This window comes from Coregonus lavaretus (assembly GCF_964263955.1).
Source record: "Coregonus lavaretus genome assembly, chromosome: 1".
Lineage (NCBI taxonomy): Eukaryota > Metazoa > Chordata > Actinopteri > Salmoniformes > Salmonidae > Coregonus > Coregonus lavaretus.
This window is the reverse complement of record NC_139988.1, coordinates 51,466,072-51,484,643: the sequence shown is the minus strand read 5'-3', so window position 1 is coordinate 51,484,643 and position 18,572 is coordinate 51,466,072. Positions and strand designations below refer to the sequence as shown.

General features: G+C 43.2%; 1 protein-coding gene across 5 annotated transcripts in view; it reads left to right on the top strand.

The window, feature by feature from the left end:
* LOC311109672 (KH domain-containing RNA-binding protein QKI) overlaps positions 1-12,629 on the top strand; it is a gene marked incomplete at both ends in the record, with an annotated part of 77,633 nt that extends 65,004 nt beyond the window's left edge. The window contains 4 exons of one of the 5 annotated variants that reach the window (XM_084152631.1): positions 7,518-7,605; positions 8,985-9,272; positions 10,951-10,971; positions 11,808-12,629. In XM_084152631.1, coding sequence (XP_084008757.1) covers positions 7,518-7,605; positions 8,985-9,272; positions 10,951-10,971; positions 11,808-11,887 — 477 coding nt within the window. Of the gene's footprint in view, positions 1-7,517; positions 7,606-8,984; positions 9,273-10,098; positions 10,203-10,950; positions 10,972-11,804 lie in introns of those variants that run through there. The other 4 variants (XM_084152633.1, XM_084152632.1, XM_084152630.1 and 1 more) reach the window with 4 other exon arrangements.
* Positions 12,630-18,572: the final 5,943 nt, after the last annotated feature.

Here is an 18,572-nt window from a genome sequence, read left to right as displayed (position 1 = left end):
CCTGAATAGCAGTGGAATTATTCCTCTTTATGCAAGCTGACATTACATTTTACATTTTAGTAATTTAGCAGACGCTCTTATCCAGAGCGACGTACAGTTAGTGAGTGCATACATTTTTCATACTGGCCCCCCTGTGGGAATCGAACGCACAACCCTGGTGTTGCAAGCGCCATGCTCTACCAACTGAGCTACAGGAGGACATAAAAAGCATTCCACACTGCGTGACCTGAGCAGGCTCCCAAAGGGGGCTGTGCCACTGGACACACACACATGGACAGACAGACAGACAGACAGACAGATAGACACAAACACACACAGGTCTTCTGCTCATCACATCGACAGCTCAACACTCACAGCCTCCCTCCACAGCAGTGGGAAGGAAATCAATGGCCGACACGTAGACAAAGAAAATCAAACCTGCAAATCTGAGAGCATTCATTCTCTTCACTCGCTTCCCTGATTACATCTAATGAGTCATTCTGATTGGGTACAGGATGGTATTTGCACCCGAAACAGATTTCCGATGACAAGATTGTATTTACCGTGACACACACACACAAACACAAACACACACAGATAGACAGCACTGGGTTGGGCAGTCTGTCTGCATTGACAATTGCTCTATTAATATCTCAATGGATGTGGAATGACATCTTTTCTGCAGGGTCATTTTCCGTCTTGTCATTGTGTTCTGTTCAGTAGATATGGGGATAGAGTTAGTAGTTTGGGGTGTTTTGACCATAAAGCACATACAGTTGAAGTCGGAAGTTTACCTACACCTTAACCAAATAAATTTAAACTCTGTTTTTCACAATTCCTGACATTTAATCCTAGTAAAAATGCCCTGTCTTAGGTCAGTTAGGATCACCACTTTATTTTAAGAATGTGAAATGTCAGAATAATAGTAGAGAGAATGATTTATTTCAGCTTTTAGTTCTTTCATCACATTCCCAGTGGGTCAGAAGTTTACATACACTCAATTAGTATTTGGTAGCATTGCCTTTAAATTGTTTAACTTGGGTTAAGCGTTTCGGGTAGCCTTCCACAAGCTTCCCACAATACGTTGGGTGAATTTTGGCCCATTCCTCCTGAGAGAGCTGGTGTAACTGAATCAGGTTTGTAGGCCTCCTTGCTCGCACACGCTTTTTCAGTTCTGCCCACACATTTTCTATAGGATTGAGGTCAGGGCTTTGTGATGGCCACTCTAATACCTTGACTTTGTTGTCCTTAAGCCATTTTGCCACAACTTTGGAAGTATGCTTGGGGTCATGGTTGGGTCCCGTGTAGCTCAGTTGGTAGAGCATGGCGCTTGCAACGCCAGGGTTGTGGGTTTGTTTCCCACGGGGGGCCAGTATGAGAAAAAATATGTATGCACTCACTAACTGTAAGTCGCTCTGGATAAGAGCATCTGCTAAAATGTAAATGTAATTGTCCATTTGGAAGACCCATTTGTGACCAAGCTTTAACTTCTTGACTGATGTCTTGAGATGTTGTTCAATATATCCACATAATTTTCCTTCCTCATGATGCCATCTATTTTGTGAAGTACACCGGTCCCTCCTGCAGCAAAGCACACCCACAGCATGTTGCTGCCACCCCCGTGCTTCACGGTTGGGATGGTGTTCTTCGGCTTGCAAGCAACCCCCTTTTTCCTCCAAACATTATGGTCATTATGGCCAAACAGTTATATTTTTGTTTCATCAGACCAGAGGACATTTCTCCAAAAGTATGATCTTTGTCCCCATGTGCAGTTGCAAACCGTAGTCTGGCTTTTTTATGGCGGTTTTGGAGCAGTGGCTTCTTCCTTGCTGAGCGGCCTTTCAGGTTATGTCGATATAGACCTCATTTTACTGTGGATATAGATACTTTTGTAGCTGTTTCCTCCAGCATCTTCACAAGGTCCTTTGCTGTTGTTCTGGGATTGATTTGCACTTTTCGCACCAAAGTACGTTCATCTCTAGGAGACAGAACGCGTCTCCTTCCTGTGCGGTATGACGGCTGCGTAGTCCCATGGTGTTTATACTTGCGTACTATTGTTTGTACAGATGAACGTGGTACCTTCAGGCATTTGGAAATTGCTCCCAAGGATGAACCAGACTTGTGGAGGTCTACAATTATTTTTTTTTTTTTTTTTTTTTTCATGATGTCAAGCAAAGAGGCACTGAGTTTGAAGGTAGGCCTTGAAATACATCCACAGGTACACCTCCAGTTGACTCACATGATGTCAATTAGCCCATCAGAACAAGGCAAGATGATTGAATCTTCTGCCCTTTGAATCATCTGCATCATCATTTTAGATGTTATTTTCTGACATGCTTTTCCCAGTATAGACTGAATCACATGTGAACATGCATTCACTGCTCCAAACATCTGACGAGGACCAAATCTAATGGAAATGGCATCTGCATTTAGCATAAATCAGTCTAACTAAAGAGGAAAAATATTTTGAACAAAGACATGAGGGATCTGTTGAAAGGGGTTAAGAGTTAACTGTTGCATGGCTAGGCATGTTAGCATGGTCATGGATTAACTGGCGCTGAAGTCATGGATTTTACCCTCCCGTCAAATTCTATAATACATAGCACTCCAAACTGTAGGCTCACTGCAGGTGCCGATAGGGACAGATAGGAAGGAATAATGCAAAACCAAGAACCAGATGAAAAGGGTTTATCGTCTGGATTTGACTGAAATCGACCTTATTGATGTTTGCTGCCAGAAACTGAGCAAGTGTAAACTGTAAAAACATATAAACACACACAAAAACACGCATACACACACATACACACACATACACACACATACACTACCATTCAAACGTTTGGGGTCACTTAGAAATGTCCTTGTTTTTTAAATAAAAACAATATTTTTGTCCATTAAAATAACATCAAATTGATCAGAAATACAGTGTAGACATTGTTAATGTTGTAAATGGCTATTGTAGCTGGAAACGACTGTTTGTTATTGCAATATTTACATAGGTGTACAGAGTCCCATTATCAGCAACCATCAGTCCTGTGTTCCAATGACACGTTGTGTTTACTAATCCAAGTTTATCATTTTAAAAGGCTAATTGATCATTAGAAAACCCTTTTGCAATTATGTTATCACAGCTTAAAACTGTTGTGCTGATTTTAAAGAAGCAATAAAACTGTCCTTCTTGAGACTAGTTGAGTATCTGGATCATCAGCAATTGTGGGTTCGATTACAGGCTCAAAATGGCCAGAAACAAATAACTTTCTTCTGAAACTCGTCAGTCTATTCTTGTTCTGAGAAATGAAGGCTATTCCATGCAAGAAATTGCCAAGAAACTGAAGATCTCGTACAACGCTGTGTACTACTCCCTTCACAGAACAGCGCAAACTGGCTCTAACCAGAATAGTGTCTAGTTTGAGAAAAGATGCCTCACAGGTCCTCAACTGGCAGCTTCATTAAATAGTACCCGCAAAACACCAGTCTCAACGTCAACAGTGAAGAGGCGACTCCGGGATGCTGACCTTCTAGGCAGAAAAAGCCATATCTCAGACTGGCCAATAAAAAGAAAAGATAAGATGGGCAAAAGAACACAGACACTGGACAGAGTGGCTGGTGGGGGCGCAAAAGGGCTGGGTTTTGATTAATAAACAAGTTGTAGGTGTGTCAAGGCTTGACCCCTCACTGGCCAATCAGAATATGCTCCATTGCTACATTTGTGGTTGCTTCAAGTTGTTTATTTACGTCATTGTATGTATTGCGTTGTCATCAACTCCAATTTGAATGTTAGTCTGTTATAGCCTAGTTTGTTAAATAGCCTACAGAAACAAAATAATGGGCCTAGCCCATCTTTGCTAAATATGTTGAACATGTTTGCAGTCAACATTGTAAGAAGCCTAATTGCATGGCTTCAATATGGAAATATATTGTTAAACATAGCATTCACATTGATATAGGGGCTAGGCCTACTGTAAATTGCGTTATGTCTGCCATGTCTGAGCCATGGACATGCGAAATATTGTCAATAAACAAGATTACATTCACTATTGATAAGACTTAAAAAAGAGAATGAATAATTCTAATCAAATTCTAATCAAAACTAAACAACTTGTTTTAAGTAGGCTATGTCTTAATACAGTTACAGGCACCATAATTTCTCCCCGTAGGCATATAATATTAAGGTAGATTATGGAGGCTTTTGCACATATCCCAAATAATAACGGGAGCTGCCTAGAATAAGGATAAAAAGGGGAAGTCGGCTCACTGTTTTGCTGCTCCCAAACTTGATCTTTTAATAAAGCTTTGGTGATTCATATTTATTTCAAAGCAGTCTCACGAGCCAAACACTGTTTGACAAATGCATTGGGCAGGACAAAAAACACATTGAGGGGAGGGGAGGCAATGCTTGGTTTTTAATCAAAACAAGCAATCTGTTTTTTTAAACCAACAACAATATTTCTAAATAGGATCAGGTAGGAAGCATGATATCATAAATCGCATTTCTCGTTCAATGGCAGTGTGCACACGTAGGCCTAAATGTCTTTACGCATAACATTTGCATGTCTATACAAAATCCTATGCTCCTGTCAATTGTAGCGTTACCTATGTGCGAGGCACATTCTCCCAAAAAATTGCAGTTGATATGGAATTATTAGAGGACTGAATAGTTTGGAGGAGCGCGTCTTTAGTAATCGGACAAGGGGCGCTCTTTGAAAATGAGGATAGATAGCCTACTTGAACAAGAGAAATGAAGTATGCAGGTATGTGAGTTGTGAATCATGGAAAGGCATGAAGGCAAAAACCTCCAATATTTCAAGGTCCTCTCAGTAGACCATTTCAAACCCCTTTATTCATAGGCTACTTGGCTAATGCATGGCCAGTATTTAAATAGTAATATTAAGAGGAGGGTAGGCTATGCTTCTGTTTGAATAAAATGAAATGTAATGGGTGGAATTCAATCGCTTTTTTTATGTTTCTAAATTCGAGATTCACTGGCACAAAAGGCACATCTCTCCTTCCATGGGCACTATGCGTCATGGCTGGGTAAGTTGCGCTTCCGCTCTCAAAATCCACTCCATTACCAACTGCGTTACTGATAAGACCTGCTTTTGGTGGGTCTTAAAACTTCCCATTAGCGCTGCATGAAATTGTCACTTTTGGCTTGTTTTTAAGGACCCACCTAAAATATTGCCACCTCTCCCACCTCAGCGCAAGCAAGCTGATGTTAGACAGTAAATTACAGAACCTGACGTAAGCCAGTGCACCAGCTTTTACAATGATGAAATTCCAAACTAACGTGTGTTTGACACTTGCACCTCCTTAGCGCCAGACGGAAATAGAGCCCATAGAAACACAAATGCGTACTCACACTTGCTCACACAATTTTTTTTAAAGACACAAACACACACACACACTGAAAAACACACGCTCCAGTGTCTGTGGCCGGCTACTGAGCTGTGCTACTGTGTGAGTTGTGCAGAGAGAGACAGAGAGAGGCCCTTTTGTGCCTGTGCTTGGCAGGGTTTAGCTGTGGGAGCAGGAAGGGCCCACGGCAACACTGTCACAGCAGAGGGAGGCAGAGAGGGAGTGCAAGGAGAGAGATAGAGAAGAGAGAGAGCAGAGGGACAGAACAGTAAGAAAACTAAAGGAAGTGGTAGGAGTCTTAATGTATTCCAGAATAAGGTTGCGAGAGAAATAGAATCAACCTTATAACTATTCCACCTGACTCTGTTGGTACCTTCACCTTGTGCTACATGTGGCTCAGTGGAGGCTGCTGAGGGGAGAACGGCTCATAATAATGGCCGGAACGGAGCAAATGGAATTGCATCAAACACCTGGAGACCATGTGTTTGATGTATTTGATACCATTCCACTGATTCCGCTCCAGTCATTACCACGAGCCCATCCTCCCCAATTAAGGTGCCACCAACCTCCTGTGATGTGGCTAGCTGGGCGATTTAGGAAGAGACATACAGAGGTTAATGTGAGAACATGACTCATGGACTACTGCCATTGACACTGACAGCTAAAGTAGAGAGCCAAGCAGTCATGGTCAACAGACTCTCACACGTGTATCCCTAACCAGAACCACATAACAGCAGTATACAGACTGTAACAGTGTAGGTGTAGGTTAGAGAGCCCAACTGGACTCACTGATATGAGTGACAACACAGCACCACTCACTGGCCCAGGCCAGCCACTACAAGCTGAAGGCAGACTAGAAACCAATCATACCAATAGTCATCCATTGGTGTCCATTGTCCAAGATCGAGAAACCTCCACACCTCCCTAACGTGTTTAGGGATATAATAGGAGAGGCGTGTGCAGAGGATGACACTGTATCGTCCTTAAACACTCCCAAAAGCACACACACACACACATTGTATTGATGCTACGCTGCTGCTCAAAGAGAACTAGACAAAGGAGGCTGGTGGGAGGAGCTGTAGGAGGACGGTCTCATTGTAGGAGTCAAACGTGGTTTCCATGTTTGATGTGTTTGACACCGTTCAATTGATTCCTTTCCAGCTATTACAATGAGCCCGTCCTCATATAGCTCCTCCCACCAGCCTCCTTTGGAACCACAGTACACTCTGTTGATTAAATACAGAGTCAGAGGGATTTATTCCTGCATTGCCTTTTCTTCATAGACTATTAATCACTGCAGACTTCACTTATTAAAAGTATTAATGTTTAGATACAGGAGCCCTTTGAGCGTTTTGTTTTTGGCTCCCGAGGCTATTGGAGACTTGGCTCAGAGTGTTTTCTGAAAGTAAATTTACTGTGATTCTATAAACGGTAAACACACACACACACACACACACACACACACACACACACACACACACACACACACAGTATGGGGCTTGAGAATGTAGCATGTTAGGTCAATGCCTTTTCTCATCTTTACTGCATTTCCCCAAATCAAAGTTCTGATAAAGGGATGTCTGATTGCGTTATATTTTCTGACGTTATTTTCGCTCTAGGCGTGGAGATTAATCATCCCAGTGATGTGAAAAAGTTTGACTGATGAACAAAGTGTTTCTCCTCCCATTCGTTACGCTGGAAGATGAGCCGATTAGGGCTGATGTAAATATCAAAGATGCTGTGGCAGATTAGATACCCTACTGCTGCTGAATCTAGATCTGGGCTGCTGCTGGATCTTTTCAAACTTTCAACCAATCGCTTCAGTACGCACATAAATGAACACAAATGAAACAATTGAATCATTTTGGGAGCTTAGTAATTGCTGATAGTTGGTAGGAAAGTTTGTGTATGTGTCTTTCGGTGTCTGGCAATGTCTGGGAGGATCGGATGCCATTGGTTTCTTTGTAGATTTGGATTCTGTGTGTGTGTGTGTGTGTGCGTGTGTGTGTGTGTGCGTGTGTGTGTGTGTGTGCGTGCGTGTGGTGTGTGTGTGTGTGAGAGAGCTGAGTGACTGTGTACTGATGTGAGACAATTATACAGTGTGACTGTGATCCAAGTGTACTGTATGTGTACAGACGTGAGTCGCCATTCAACATATTATGCTCTATTTGTGACTGTTCCAGGCAGAGGGAGAGGACAGCCTGAAGAAGATGCAGCTAATGGAGTTGGCCATCCTCAACGGCACCTACCGAGACGCCAACATCAAGTCACGTAAGGATGACATCACCACACCCTTCTCCCTCTTCCTAGGGGGGCCAGGCGCTAACTGACACAGTAGAACAGCCCTTTGTGTGTCCGGGAGCAGTTGGGTGTAATTCAAACTGCTCCTTTTCTCTCACAACAAGCGAGGAGTGTTGTGTGATGCCATGCACAGTGGCTGAATTGAAGTGTGCTTTTGGCTTGCCACATTCAGTATTCACCTCAGTGTATTTTTTTGTTGCTTTAGTTACTTTAGATTCCCTGCTGTCCTATTGTGTGGCATTCAATCGAGTCAAGTTCTTTGAAGGAGGAAGAGAGGTCTGGCTCTGACTGGGCGTCCATTTTGTGTCGCTGAGGGAGATGCGTGCCTCATTCAAATCACATGGTGTTTGTCCTAAACAGATCCCAGCCAGCACTGTTGTGCCAGAATTGAACTCAGTGCTAGAGATGAATGGAGGCAAGCCTTGAAGACCTCTCTTACATAATGCTAAATGCTGTGTAGTGGAAGCTAAGGCCAGTGTGTCGAACAGTTTGCTTATGTAGCTGGTTCTCCTATTCTTGACTTATCTGATATGCTTTGAGTGTGTCCTATGATATGTGTGATAGATGCTAACTTGTGTTTTGTATCCTTTTTCTTCCACCTCTCCTCCCCTCTGGTCTCTCCACACCCCTCCTCTCTCCTCCCCTCTGGTCTCTCCACACCCCTCCCCTCTCCTCCCCTCTGGTCTCTCCACACCCCTCCTCTCTCCTCCCCTCTGGTCTCTCCACACCCCTCCCCTCTCCTCCCCTCTGGTCTCTCCACACCCCTCCTCTCTCCTCCCCTCTGGTCTCTCCACACCCCTCCTCTCTCCTCCCCTCTGGTCTCTCCACACCCCTCCTCTCTCCTCCCCTCTGGTCTCTCCACACCCCTCCTCTCTCCTCCCCTCTGGTCTCTCCACACCCCTCCCCTCTCCTCCCCTCTGGTCTCTCCACACCCCTCCTCTCTCCTCCCCTCTGGTCTCTCCACACCCCTCCTCTCTCCTCCCCTCTGGTCTCTCCACACCCCTCCTCTCTCCTCCCCTCTGGTCTCTCCACACCCCTCCTCTCTCCTCCCCTCTGGTCTCTCCACACCCCTCCTCTCTCCTCCCCTCTGGTCTCTCCACACCCCTCCCCTCTCCTCCCCTCTGGTCTCTCCACACCCCTCCTCTCTCCTCCCCTCTGGTCTCTCCACACCCCTCCTCTCTCCTCCCCTCTGGTCTCTCCACACCCCTCCCCTCTCCTCCCCTCTGGTCTCTCCACACCCCTCCCCTCTCCTCCCCTTTGGTCTCTCCACACCCCTCCCCTCTCCTCCCCTCTGGTCTCTCCACACCCCTCCCTTCTCCTCCTCCTCCCGTGTTTTCCGCTCACTCCAGCTGCCCTTGCCTTCTCTCTTGCAGCGAACGCCCAGGCGCCCCGCATCATCACCGGCCCCGCCCCCATGCCCCAGAACGCCCTGCGCACGCCCACCCCGGCCGGCCCCACCCTAATGCCCCTGATCCGACAGATCCAGACCTGCATGCCCAACGGCTCGCCCCACCCGGGCGTCATGACCCAGGGTCCCGAGTCGGGCCTCATATACGCATCGCCCTACGATTACCCCTACACGCTGGCCCCTGCCACCTCCATCCTGGAGTACCCCATCGACTCCAGCGGGGTGTTAGGTAAGCATGCGTGCCCCTGCGATTGCCCCGCAGCCCCCCACCAACACCACCACCCCCATGGCCAGTGGAACCCCGCCCCCACGCTGATCCTGCGCCACTCCTCCTAAATAAGGCCCCGCCCCCCATTCCCACTTTTGCGACGACCCCCCCCCCCCCCCCTCAGAATAACACCACACTCCTCCTTCTCTCGCCCTCGCCCGCCCCAGCCTCCCAGGAGATAACTCTCAAAGAGAAGGGTCAGCAACAGAAAAAAAAAACATTTCAGCTCTTTACTGCATCTTTCTTTTCACTATCATGAGACACTTCTCTCATCTAAAAAGCTATTTAAGAAATGTGTGCATAAATGAACTGGCAGTTAAATGCTCTACTGGCTCTGTGAATTATAAGAAGGAGCGGTTTCATTTGGAAAAGGGTCCTTACCCTCCTCTCTCCCAGTCCCTGCATACACACATAGCCCTATGGCTTTGGAAAAGCCACTTTAGAAAATATCATATTACAAACACAACGTGACTCCATTAAGACAGACTGTACCCAAAGGCACATTGTAAATCTGAACTGTTACCAATGCACCAAAATGTCAACAGCAGCTTGTCCAATTGTGTTGAGCACATTCTAGACAGCCAGGGTGTGCCCTGTCAGCCAGTAGCTGACACCAGTAGTACCAGTAGTTCCGTCTAATGCAGTGGACCAAGCCTCCAACTGTGTGTCTGGGTGAAGGGAGAGGTGATTCGGGGGGGGGGGGGGTTACTGTGAGGGGGGGGGTCGAGGAGCGGCGGAGCCCAGTGAAGATTTCACCCTGTCTCTCTCTCTTGTGTAACCTATACAGCGTCCTCAAAGGCCGAAGAGCTGCCCCTCTACCTGGGGTTTCAGACCTGTCACTTTCCCATCACTGTGCAGCGAGGAGAGCCCTCCTACCGGTCTCCCTTTTAAAGAACACCCCTTCCCTTCCTCTTTCCCTCCATCCCCTCAAACAACACACACCCACCTCCTCATCCCCCTCCTCCCTCCCCGCCACCACACGTTGGACTGGTTGAGGATTGGCCCTCCCTGAGCAACCACAAGCCACATGGGGAAGCCTCAGCCCTTCCTCTTTTAATGTCTGTTCAAAGTGACGTGTGTGTTACTGATCAACCCTTTTTGATTTCCTGTCCTGATGATCATGATGATGTATTTGTGTATGATGATGAGGGAGAACAAGCACTGAGCCCCACATTGCTGCAGACCCCCCTTGGGGGCGCCACCCTCTCTCTGGGTGTGGCTTGGGCGCGTCCTGAGGGGTAACATGAGGACGGTGAGGGGTCAGTGGGGGTCGAGAGAGAGGTGTTGCAGAGCCAAGGGGGTGATGGGGTGTGTTGGCGATGGGGCACCTGCAGTTAAAGCATTTAGGCTTGACAGGCTTTATTCACAAAGGGATTTTAGGACGTTCTGTCCCGACACTGACAGTCTTAACTTCATTCTTATGAAAAAATATTCACAGAATGAGACTTTCAGCTCAAGTGTAGCCACTCCAATCGACAGTCAGTGAGTGAACAACATAGCCCTTTTGTGTAACACGTTTTTGCATCGACTCAAACGGAGTGTCCTAAAATGGCTTTGGGAATAGGGCCTGGTGTGTGTTGCTTCTCAAAGGACAGACACTCCTGGCACTAATTCCCCATTCCCTTCCTTTATTCTATAGGTGTGGCTTTCCCCACGAAAGGCTAAAAGAGTTTCATGGATCCTTACTGAGTCCCTCATCCGATCGAGTGTTAACACACATGCACTTTTGTTTCACAGCTGCCTTTGAGTATAATGAACCATGAGCCAGGCCTATAGCAGTCAGTCAGACAGACAGACAGACAGGCTCCCTCACTACTGATGTTTACCCCAAGGAGGCACAGCCCTTAACACCATGCATTATGTGTGAATGTGCATCCTGTACGCATACAGCCATACATGTATATTTTCGCAGATCTATGCGACTGTATCACTGACTGCTATGTCTGGGTTTGAAAATCTATACAATACTGTCTGGCTTTACTAATCACTTAATTCATAGCCTTTTTTTCTACATATTCTTTGTTTAATTTTTTAATAAGAGATGTTCATTTTTTTACTACTGCAAATGTGCCTAAAAGCTTTCATCTCTGGGCTTTAACCAGAGAGTGAGTGATCAGTATTATATTTAAAATGAATAACTGAAGAGATGCACTTCCTGATGCTCAACCTGAGATTATGTGACTAGTAAAGCTCCCCTCTGTGTGCGTGTGTGTGTATGCATAAATGCCTAATTTCTGTGAATCTGTAACAAGGACTCAAGAAAACAATGGATCCTTACAGTCAAGGTTACTCCATAGTCACGAATGCTACTAGGTCCAAGATTTCTCGTTGTTACAATGAAATATATGAGTATAATTTGTGCCTTAACATTTTTCATAATTTTGTTACGTGTTTGGTCATATAAACTCTGATGATATGATGAATTGACTTGATGGAAACGGTGAAGGATGAAATGACCTAATCCTTGTTTTGGTCATGTTGTTGCAATCCGAGCAGGTGCAGTGACTGCTAAGGTTCGAAGGCACAAACTGCGGGTCCATCCTTACCAAAGGATAGTGACCGCAGACAGAGGTTAGTTTAGCTCTTATGCATTTGTGTTTTATTGCCAATGCCTGCTCACTGTTGGTCCTGATCTGTTTTGTAACATGTGCAAATTGTTCAGCTAGTCATCTCGGTTTGTGATGTGATGCAACATACTGCACACCCTTCCTAGTCTTGGCCTCTGATGACATTTATTTTGAATACATTTGTTCTCAGAGTGCATACGTGGAGGGCTGTACAAGGTGATTCTGAGCACTAGTGACCACAACACAGTAGCCTAATGATGCTTTTGCTATCTAGGTAGAGACACAAACACACACACCTGCGTTTAAAAAACTACTCTACTCCACTATTTCGATGACTTTATGAATCTGACATGATGTCGATGACAAATAATGGACCATACCCCTTCAAAAAAAAGAAGATAAAATTACCTGTTTTAGTTTCCCCCTTTTAACGAGAAGGTTGCAATTGTATTTCAATACACTTAAGTCTTCAGCTCCTTAAGTGGATAATGTAACATTAGAATTGATCAATTATGTCAATTTGTATTTATTTGTTTGCGGAAATTTATTTTTTGAGAATCTGACCCATTGTATTGTCAAGGACAACACAGAAGTGGGTGTACACCTGTCATGTCATATTTGTTTTTTTCACTGTCTAATTGGACTGCAGTATCTTCCCATTTTTACTACATTATTTGTTTATACAAAATTAAAACAATTATTTGGTGTCAAAAGTCTCAACAACGAAGTTATGAGTAAAGAGAGATGGACACATGGTAGGCTATAGACTGGAAATAGTTTATTCTGCAGATAGGTAAACAAACACAACTGTCTACACATTTCATGCCCTCTTTTTTAAGTCCATACAGAACTTGTAATACTCCCACTGAATATTGAGAATAATTGAGGTAGTAATTAGAGAAGAAACCATTTGTGAAATGACACAAGCAACAAGGAATTTGCAGGATCTGTTCTCTATCAGTGCCTTTTCTCTGTTTTATCCTTAGACCCCAGTGCTTAATACACCAAGTGTGCCTTGTATCATTATTTCACTACAGATAATTACTTGTACCCAATCAAGTGAATGTTTCCAATGTGCTAGAAAATGTGATGCAAATTATTGAAAACTGCATGCAGACATTTTGGATAAATAAGCCTATTTTAGTACATAGATTGAAGTGGAAAATCCAGTGAAATTGTTTAAAAGAAAGTTAAATAACTCCAATTCATGAATCATATTTTTTGCTGCTAGATGATGTGGAACAATGAACATATATAATTAACATTAATGGGTCTAAGGATATTCAGGTTTCGGCACTGTAGTTCAGACTGTGAATTGCCTCTGAAAACTTGATAGCCCAAATCTGCCCTAAAACAAATAAGTTAATATAAAAATAACTGTAATATGGAGTTACTTAAGAAGTGCATATTATACAAAGGGTTTTATTACTAAAAGGTCAAACCTTAATCCATAATGATAATGAATGATAATACTGGTAACGAATAGGTAACACTGACAAAATTAATGAGAAACCAACATCAGATGAAATTGCACAAAGGCTTGTATTCAATCTACCTCTATCTAATAGGTTTGGCTCCCACACTCTGATTAACAGTTTTACACCAATAAAAGTTTGGTCAACACTTTATCCAAACATTCCGGTAATACAATGTAATATGATTGACATTTGTGTATCAATGCGGTTTGGGGGTTGAACCATGAGGCAGGTGGATTGAGTGCAGGCCAACCGGTCAAACCTGTGTGTAAGCGGCAGGCTGTCTCTGGTGGCGGCAGGGAGGAAGCAGGTGTAAGATGGCGTCTGAAATGTGGGCCTTTTTATCAGCTCATATTGGCAAAGATGTTGAACAGTCTCAAAATAGTAAATACACTATCAAATAAGTACGTCAATTGGGGTCTAGAGATTTACAGTGCCATCAGAAAGTATTGACACCCCTTTACTTTTTCCACATTTTGTTGTGCTACAGCCTGAATTTAAAATGGATTCAATTGAGATGTTGTTTCACTGATCTAGACAGAACACCCCATAATGTCAAAGTGGAATTATTTTTTAGAAATGTTTACAAATTAATTAAAAATGAAAAGCTGAAGTCTTGAGTCAATAAGTATTCAACCCTTTTGTTATGGCAAGCCTAGTAAAAATGTGGAGTTGCTTACCAAGATGACATTGAATGTTCCTGAGTGGCCTAGTTAATGTTTTGACTTAAATCGGCTTGAAAATCTATGGCAAGACTTGAAAATGGCAGTCTAGCAATGATCAACAACCATCTTTTTATTTATTTATTTAACCTGGTAAGTTGACTGAGAACACTTTCTCATTTACAGCAACAACCTGGGGAATAGTTACAGGTGAGAGGAGGGGGGATGAATGAGCCAATTGGAAGCTGGGGATGATTAGGTGACCATGATGGTATGAGGACCAGATTGGGAATTTAGCCAGGACACCGGGGTTAACACTGCTAGTCTTACGATAAGTGCCATGGGATCTTTAGTAACCACAGAGAGTCAGGATACCCGTTTAACGTCCCATCCGAAAGACGGTACCCTACACAGGGCAATGTCCCCAATCACTGCCCTGGGGTATTGGGATATTTTTTTGGGGGGACGAGAGGACAAAGTCCAACACCACTTCCAGTAGCATCTGGTGTCCCATCCAAGGACTGACCAGGACCAATCCTGCTTTAGCTTCTGAGGCAAGCCAGCAGTGGGATGCAGGGTGGGATGCTGCTGGCAAAATGCTCTGGTTGTATCTTGACAGAGCTTGACACATTTTTTAAAGAATAATGGGAAAATATTGTACAATCCAGGTGTGCAAAGCTCTTAGAGAAAAAGCTCTTACCCAGAAAGACTCATAGCTGTAATCGCTGCCAAAGGTGATTCTAACATGTATTGACTCGGGGGGTTGAATACTTATCTAATCAAGATATATTAGTATTTTATTTTACATTAATAATACAAAGAATCTTCCACTTTTACATGAGTATTTTGTGTAGATCATTGACCAAAAAAATACAATTAAATCAATTTTAATCCCACTTTATAACACAACAAAATATGGGAAAAGTAAAAGTGTTTGAATACGTTCTGAAGGTACTGTATACAGTATATCCTATTTTGATTTTCCTCTGGACACTTTACAGTGCATTAGAAAGCATTTTACAACAGCTCTCAACGATACAGTTCTCAAGCTCTTAATACAGTAAGATTTACAATATTTTATCAATCTGGTAAAGAAGCCTTTTTTTTTTCTTTACATCTGTTGAATTTTGCTTCATTTGAAAAGAGAGACTACGGCACAAATCTTATTTTGCACTGAACGATTTTAAAAATTAAAAAGCATTCTTCATCTCCTCTGCTCCAGTCAGAAATGCAGAACCTCAGACGATGAAATGAAATGTATGATCTAAGCTGCAGAAGTCTTAAATGGACCACTGTAGAGTGGACAGAGAATTCTAGGGTCCACTTTTGTTGAGAAATTGCCAGAGTATGAATGCATTTACGAGAGAAATTCCACTTGAGGCATTTTTTTATGTTTTACTGTAAGCTTCTTTAAAAATGTTGTTGTTGCAAAGAAAATAGTATTTACTTGTGGCTTCTTGAAATATATATATAAATATATATATATATAAAATATAAAGCAGGAATGTATATGAAATGTCAGAAATAGCAAGAATTATTCTATAGGGCTATTTGTAGGAAAGACAAATATGCATCATAGCGGCTTTATAGCACCACTTTAGAAAATGTCCTATATTTTTGAATATATTTTAGGGCTTTATACAAAAGACAGGACCTTTTCAGTGTTTATATGCAAGTGCATTTTATATTATGTGTCCTGTGAATTGTATATTGTCTCCTAAGCTGAGGGCACTGGCTGAAGTGACAGCTTTAGCATGCTCACAGTTTAAACTTTCATGACTAGTATGCTATTCTACAAAATACCATGTAGTGTTGCTTTGTATGATTAAGGCAAAGATTTTCATGTTTGTTGTAAATAGAAAACATAAGGCAATAAAAAAAATATATTGAGTAAAAAAATGACAAACACTGTTTTGGGCCAAAATTATTTTTTCCACAACGATGTGGTCTTCTTGAATTTCTCACTGTATCCACTCTAAATTAATTCATTCTATAACAATGAGACTTATTAATATTCACTTCCACCACTACTAGCTGCTTGACTCTTGAACCTCTGAAGTGCTCTAATACTTATTAGCAGTCAGGTAACAATAACTGTACTGACTGTTGTCCACGACTATTCCTTCCTCCATTTCATTTTGATCTTTCCCTCTGCCTAGATTTACTGTCCATTTACTTGACTGCTACTAACCATTGGACATACTGTAATTGTCTTTTTTTATTTTCCTTGATGTTTTTTTTTTTATTTCCTCCTTTTTAACATGTGAGCTGAGGGGACAGGGCTGTCTTTCATATTATGTAAAATCATGCTTTCATGATTTTACGACATTGTATTGATATAGATTAATAGTTCTTCCTGAACTCTTGGATTCAATCAACCCACCATATGAATTGTCCTTTATCTATACAAACAGAAGAATGCATTGTTTTCATTTCTTGCACAACGTTTTGCGTCCAGCGCTCTGGTTTTGATCAAAGCAAAGGTGTTGTGAAAGATATGGAAACACATTGTGACACGTGTCGATTGGTTGGTCACAGTTATGGAGAAATCATATGGTGGATTGAATGGATGCAGGGTATAGCTCTGATGTTGTCATCCTGCTGTCGCTAGCTGAGACTAATCTCCTCTCTATCTTTTCTCTTTCCTTTCCTTTTTGTTTCTCTCCTTTATCATTTGTCTCTCTTTTCTGTTTGTTTGTTTCTTAACCCCCCCAGCCGCCACTGGCAACTAACCCCTGACCTTCTGACCTTCTGAACTCTTCAACCAACCTGGCCATTGCCCGCAGATCAGTTCTTTGGTAGAAGGAAAAAAAGCAGCCTTGGCTTGTTACAGTCAAGGCACAGCTTCTCATCACCTGACTAATGGACACACTACAATGGCTTGGCAGCCCCCTCCTGCCTGCCCAGTCTGCTTATTAGGGTGACAGATACTGGCTCTAGACCTGCACTGAATCATTGTTAAGCAATAAGGTCTGATATGCCCCCTCTTATCCTCCCTGAACGAGTCCCCGCCAAGCAACCTCCAAACACACCACACTCTAAAACACCCTGGTAACGCCCCGTTGGTCGCCTCCTGAAGATCAAGGATGCAAACCTCCACCGCCCAAACCCACCGTACTCCCTGGTCCTGCCACGTCGCCCAGGTGACCTTTCCACTGTCATGGTAACGGAGCTGACTCTGAATGTATAGCAGCGTGGTAAGGCCTGCCAAGTGCATGCACTTCTCTCTCTCTCTCTCTCTCTCTCTCTCTCTCTCTCTCTCTCTCTCTCTCTCTCTCTATCTCTCTGTCCACCCATCTATCCCTGCCAATTGATGATCCCTCTCCCTTCACTGATTCTATCCAGTCCTGGGTCTTTTATGAAATGGAAACTGAGGAGGGTTCATTTAAGCAGGACTTGAAGAGAGACTAAGGGCTCTATTCAATCAGATCTGCTTTAGCCGACATCCGCATAGCGGTTGTTTTGGCGGTGTTAGAGGTGGAACTGAGTTAGAGCTGTCAAATCCACAAGTGGCTCCTGGCATTATACCTAAAGCGGAAATTCCATGCAGCCTTGATTACAAATTCAAACACTGGAATATGAGCTGTAATCTACACCTAGATTAGGCTGTTAGAAATCCTCATGATTTCATTTAATGATTTTCTATTTGAGAGTCATTATTTCTATATAGCCTACACTTTCTCGTTCTGAACTTCTAACGCGAGTGGGATGGGTGTGGCTTCGTGACAATGATCAAGAGCAGCTGCCCACCGATTTGACAGCTCCAACGCAGTTACACCTTCGACACCGCCAAAACATCAGCTATGCGGGTGTCGGCTATCGCTGGTTAATGCTTCATCTGATTTAATTTAGGCCCTGGGGTCAAACAGAGTTTCAAGCGTATAGCAGGTAAAGTACCTGTCCCGTTACCTGGCATTGTCGTTGTTGTTTTTCTGCCATAAAGAAATATCTTGCAGTTAACGGTTTCTTTGAGGATGTAAAAGCCATGCTTGCCTATCTGCTGTACAAATGTATTGAAATTGTAGGTACATGTGTAAAAATGGGGAAGAGCACCAATATAAAGAAAACAGACACTTTTATTATACATGGGTGCTCATGGCAAAGAAAAAAATATATTTTTCAAAAACATAGTATTTTATACCTTCAACTATTGTAAAGAGAAATTAGTAATGAAACCCTTTATGTCATGAAAACAATCCTGTTTTCTTTCTGTGGATGGAGAGTGAAACAACCTTTCATTTTAATTCGGGGTTGAGGAATTAACTGAAGTGTAAAAAACGACAAAGTGCCTTATTTTACTCATGGTTTCTGATATCTGAATGTGTCATCAGCCTTTAAGCTGCATGCCAGGTCAGTACACGCAGTCTGTCAGTCACTGAGATGCCCTAAGACGGAGTCAGTCACCTCAGCCTTGTTGTTACACTAGTCAAACACAGTAGGTCCCCTTCCACCATCATCTAAGTGTGATTCTAGGTACATACACAAGAGTCCTTTTTGGTGGCTCCATAGCACAGAAGACCGGTGGCAACTTAATTGGGGTGGACAGGCTTATAGTAA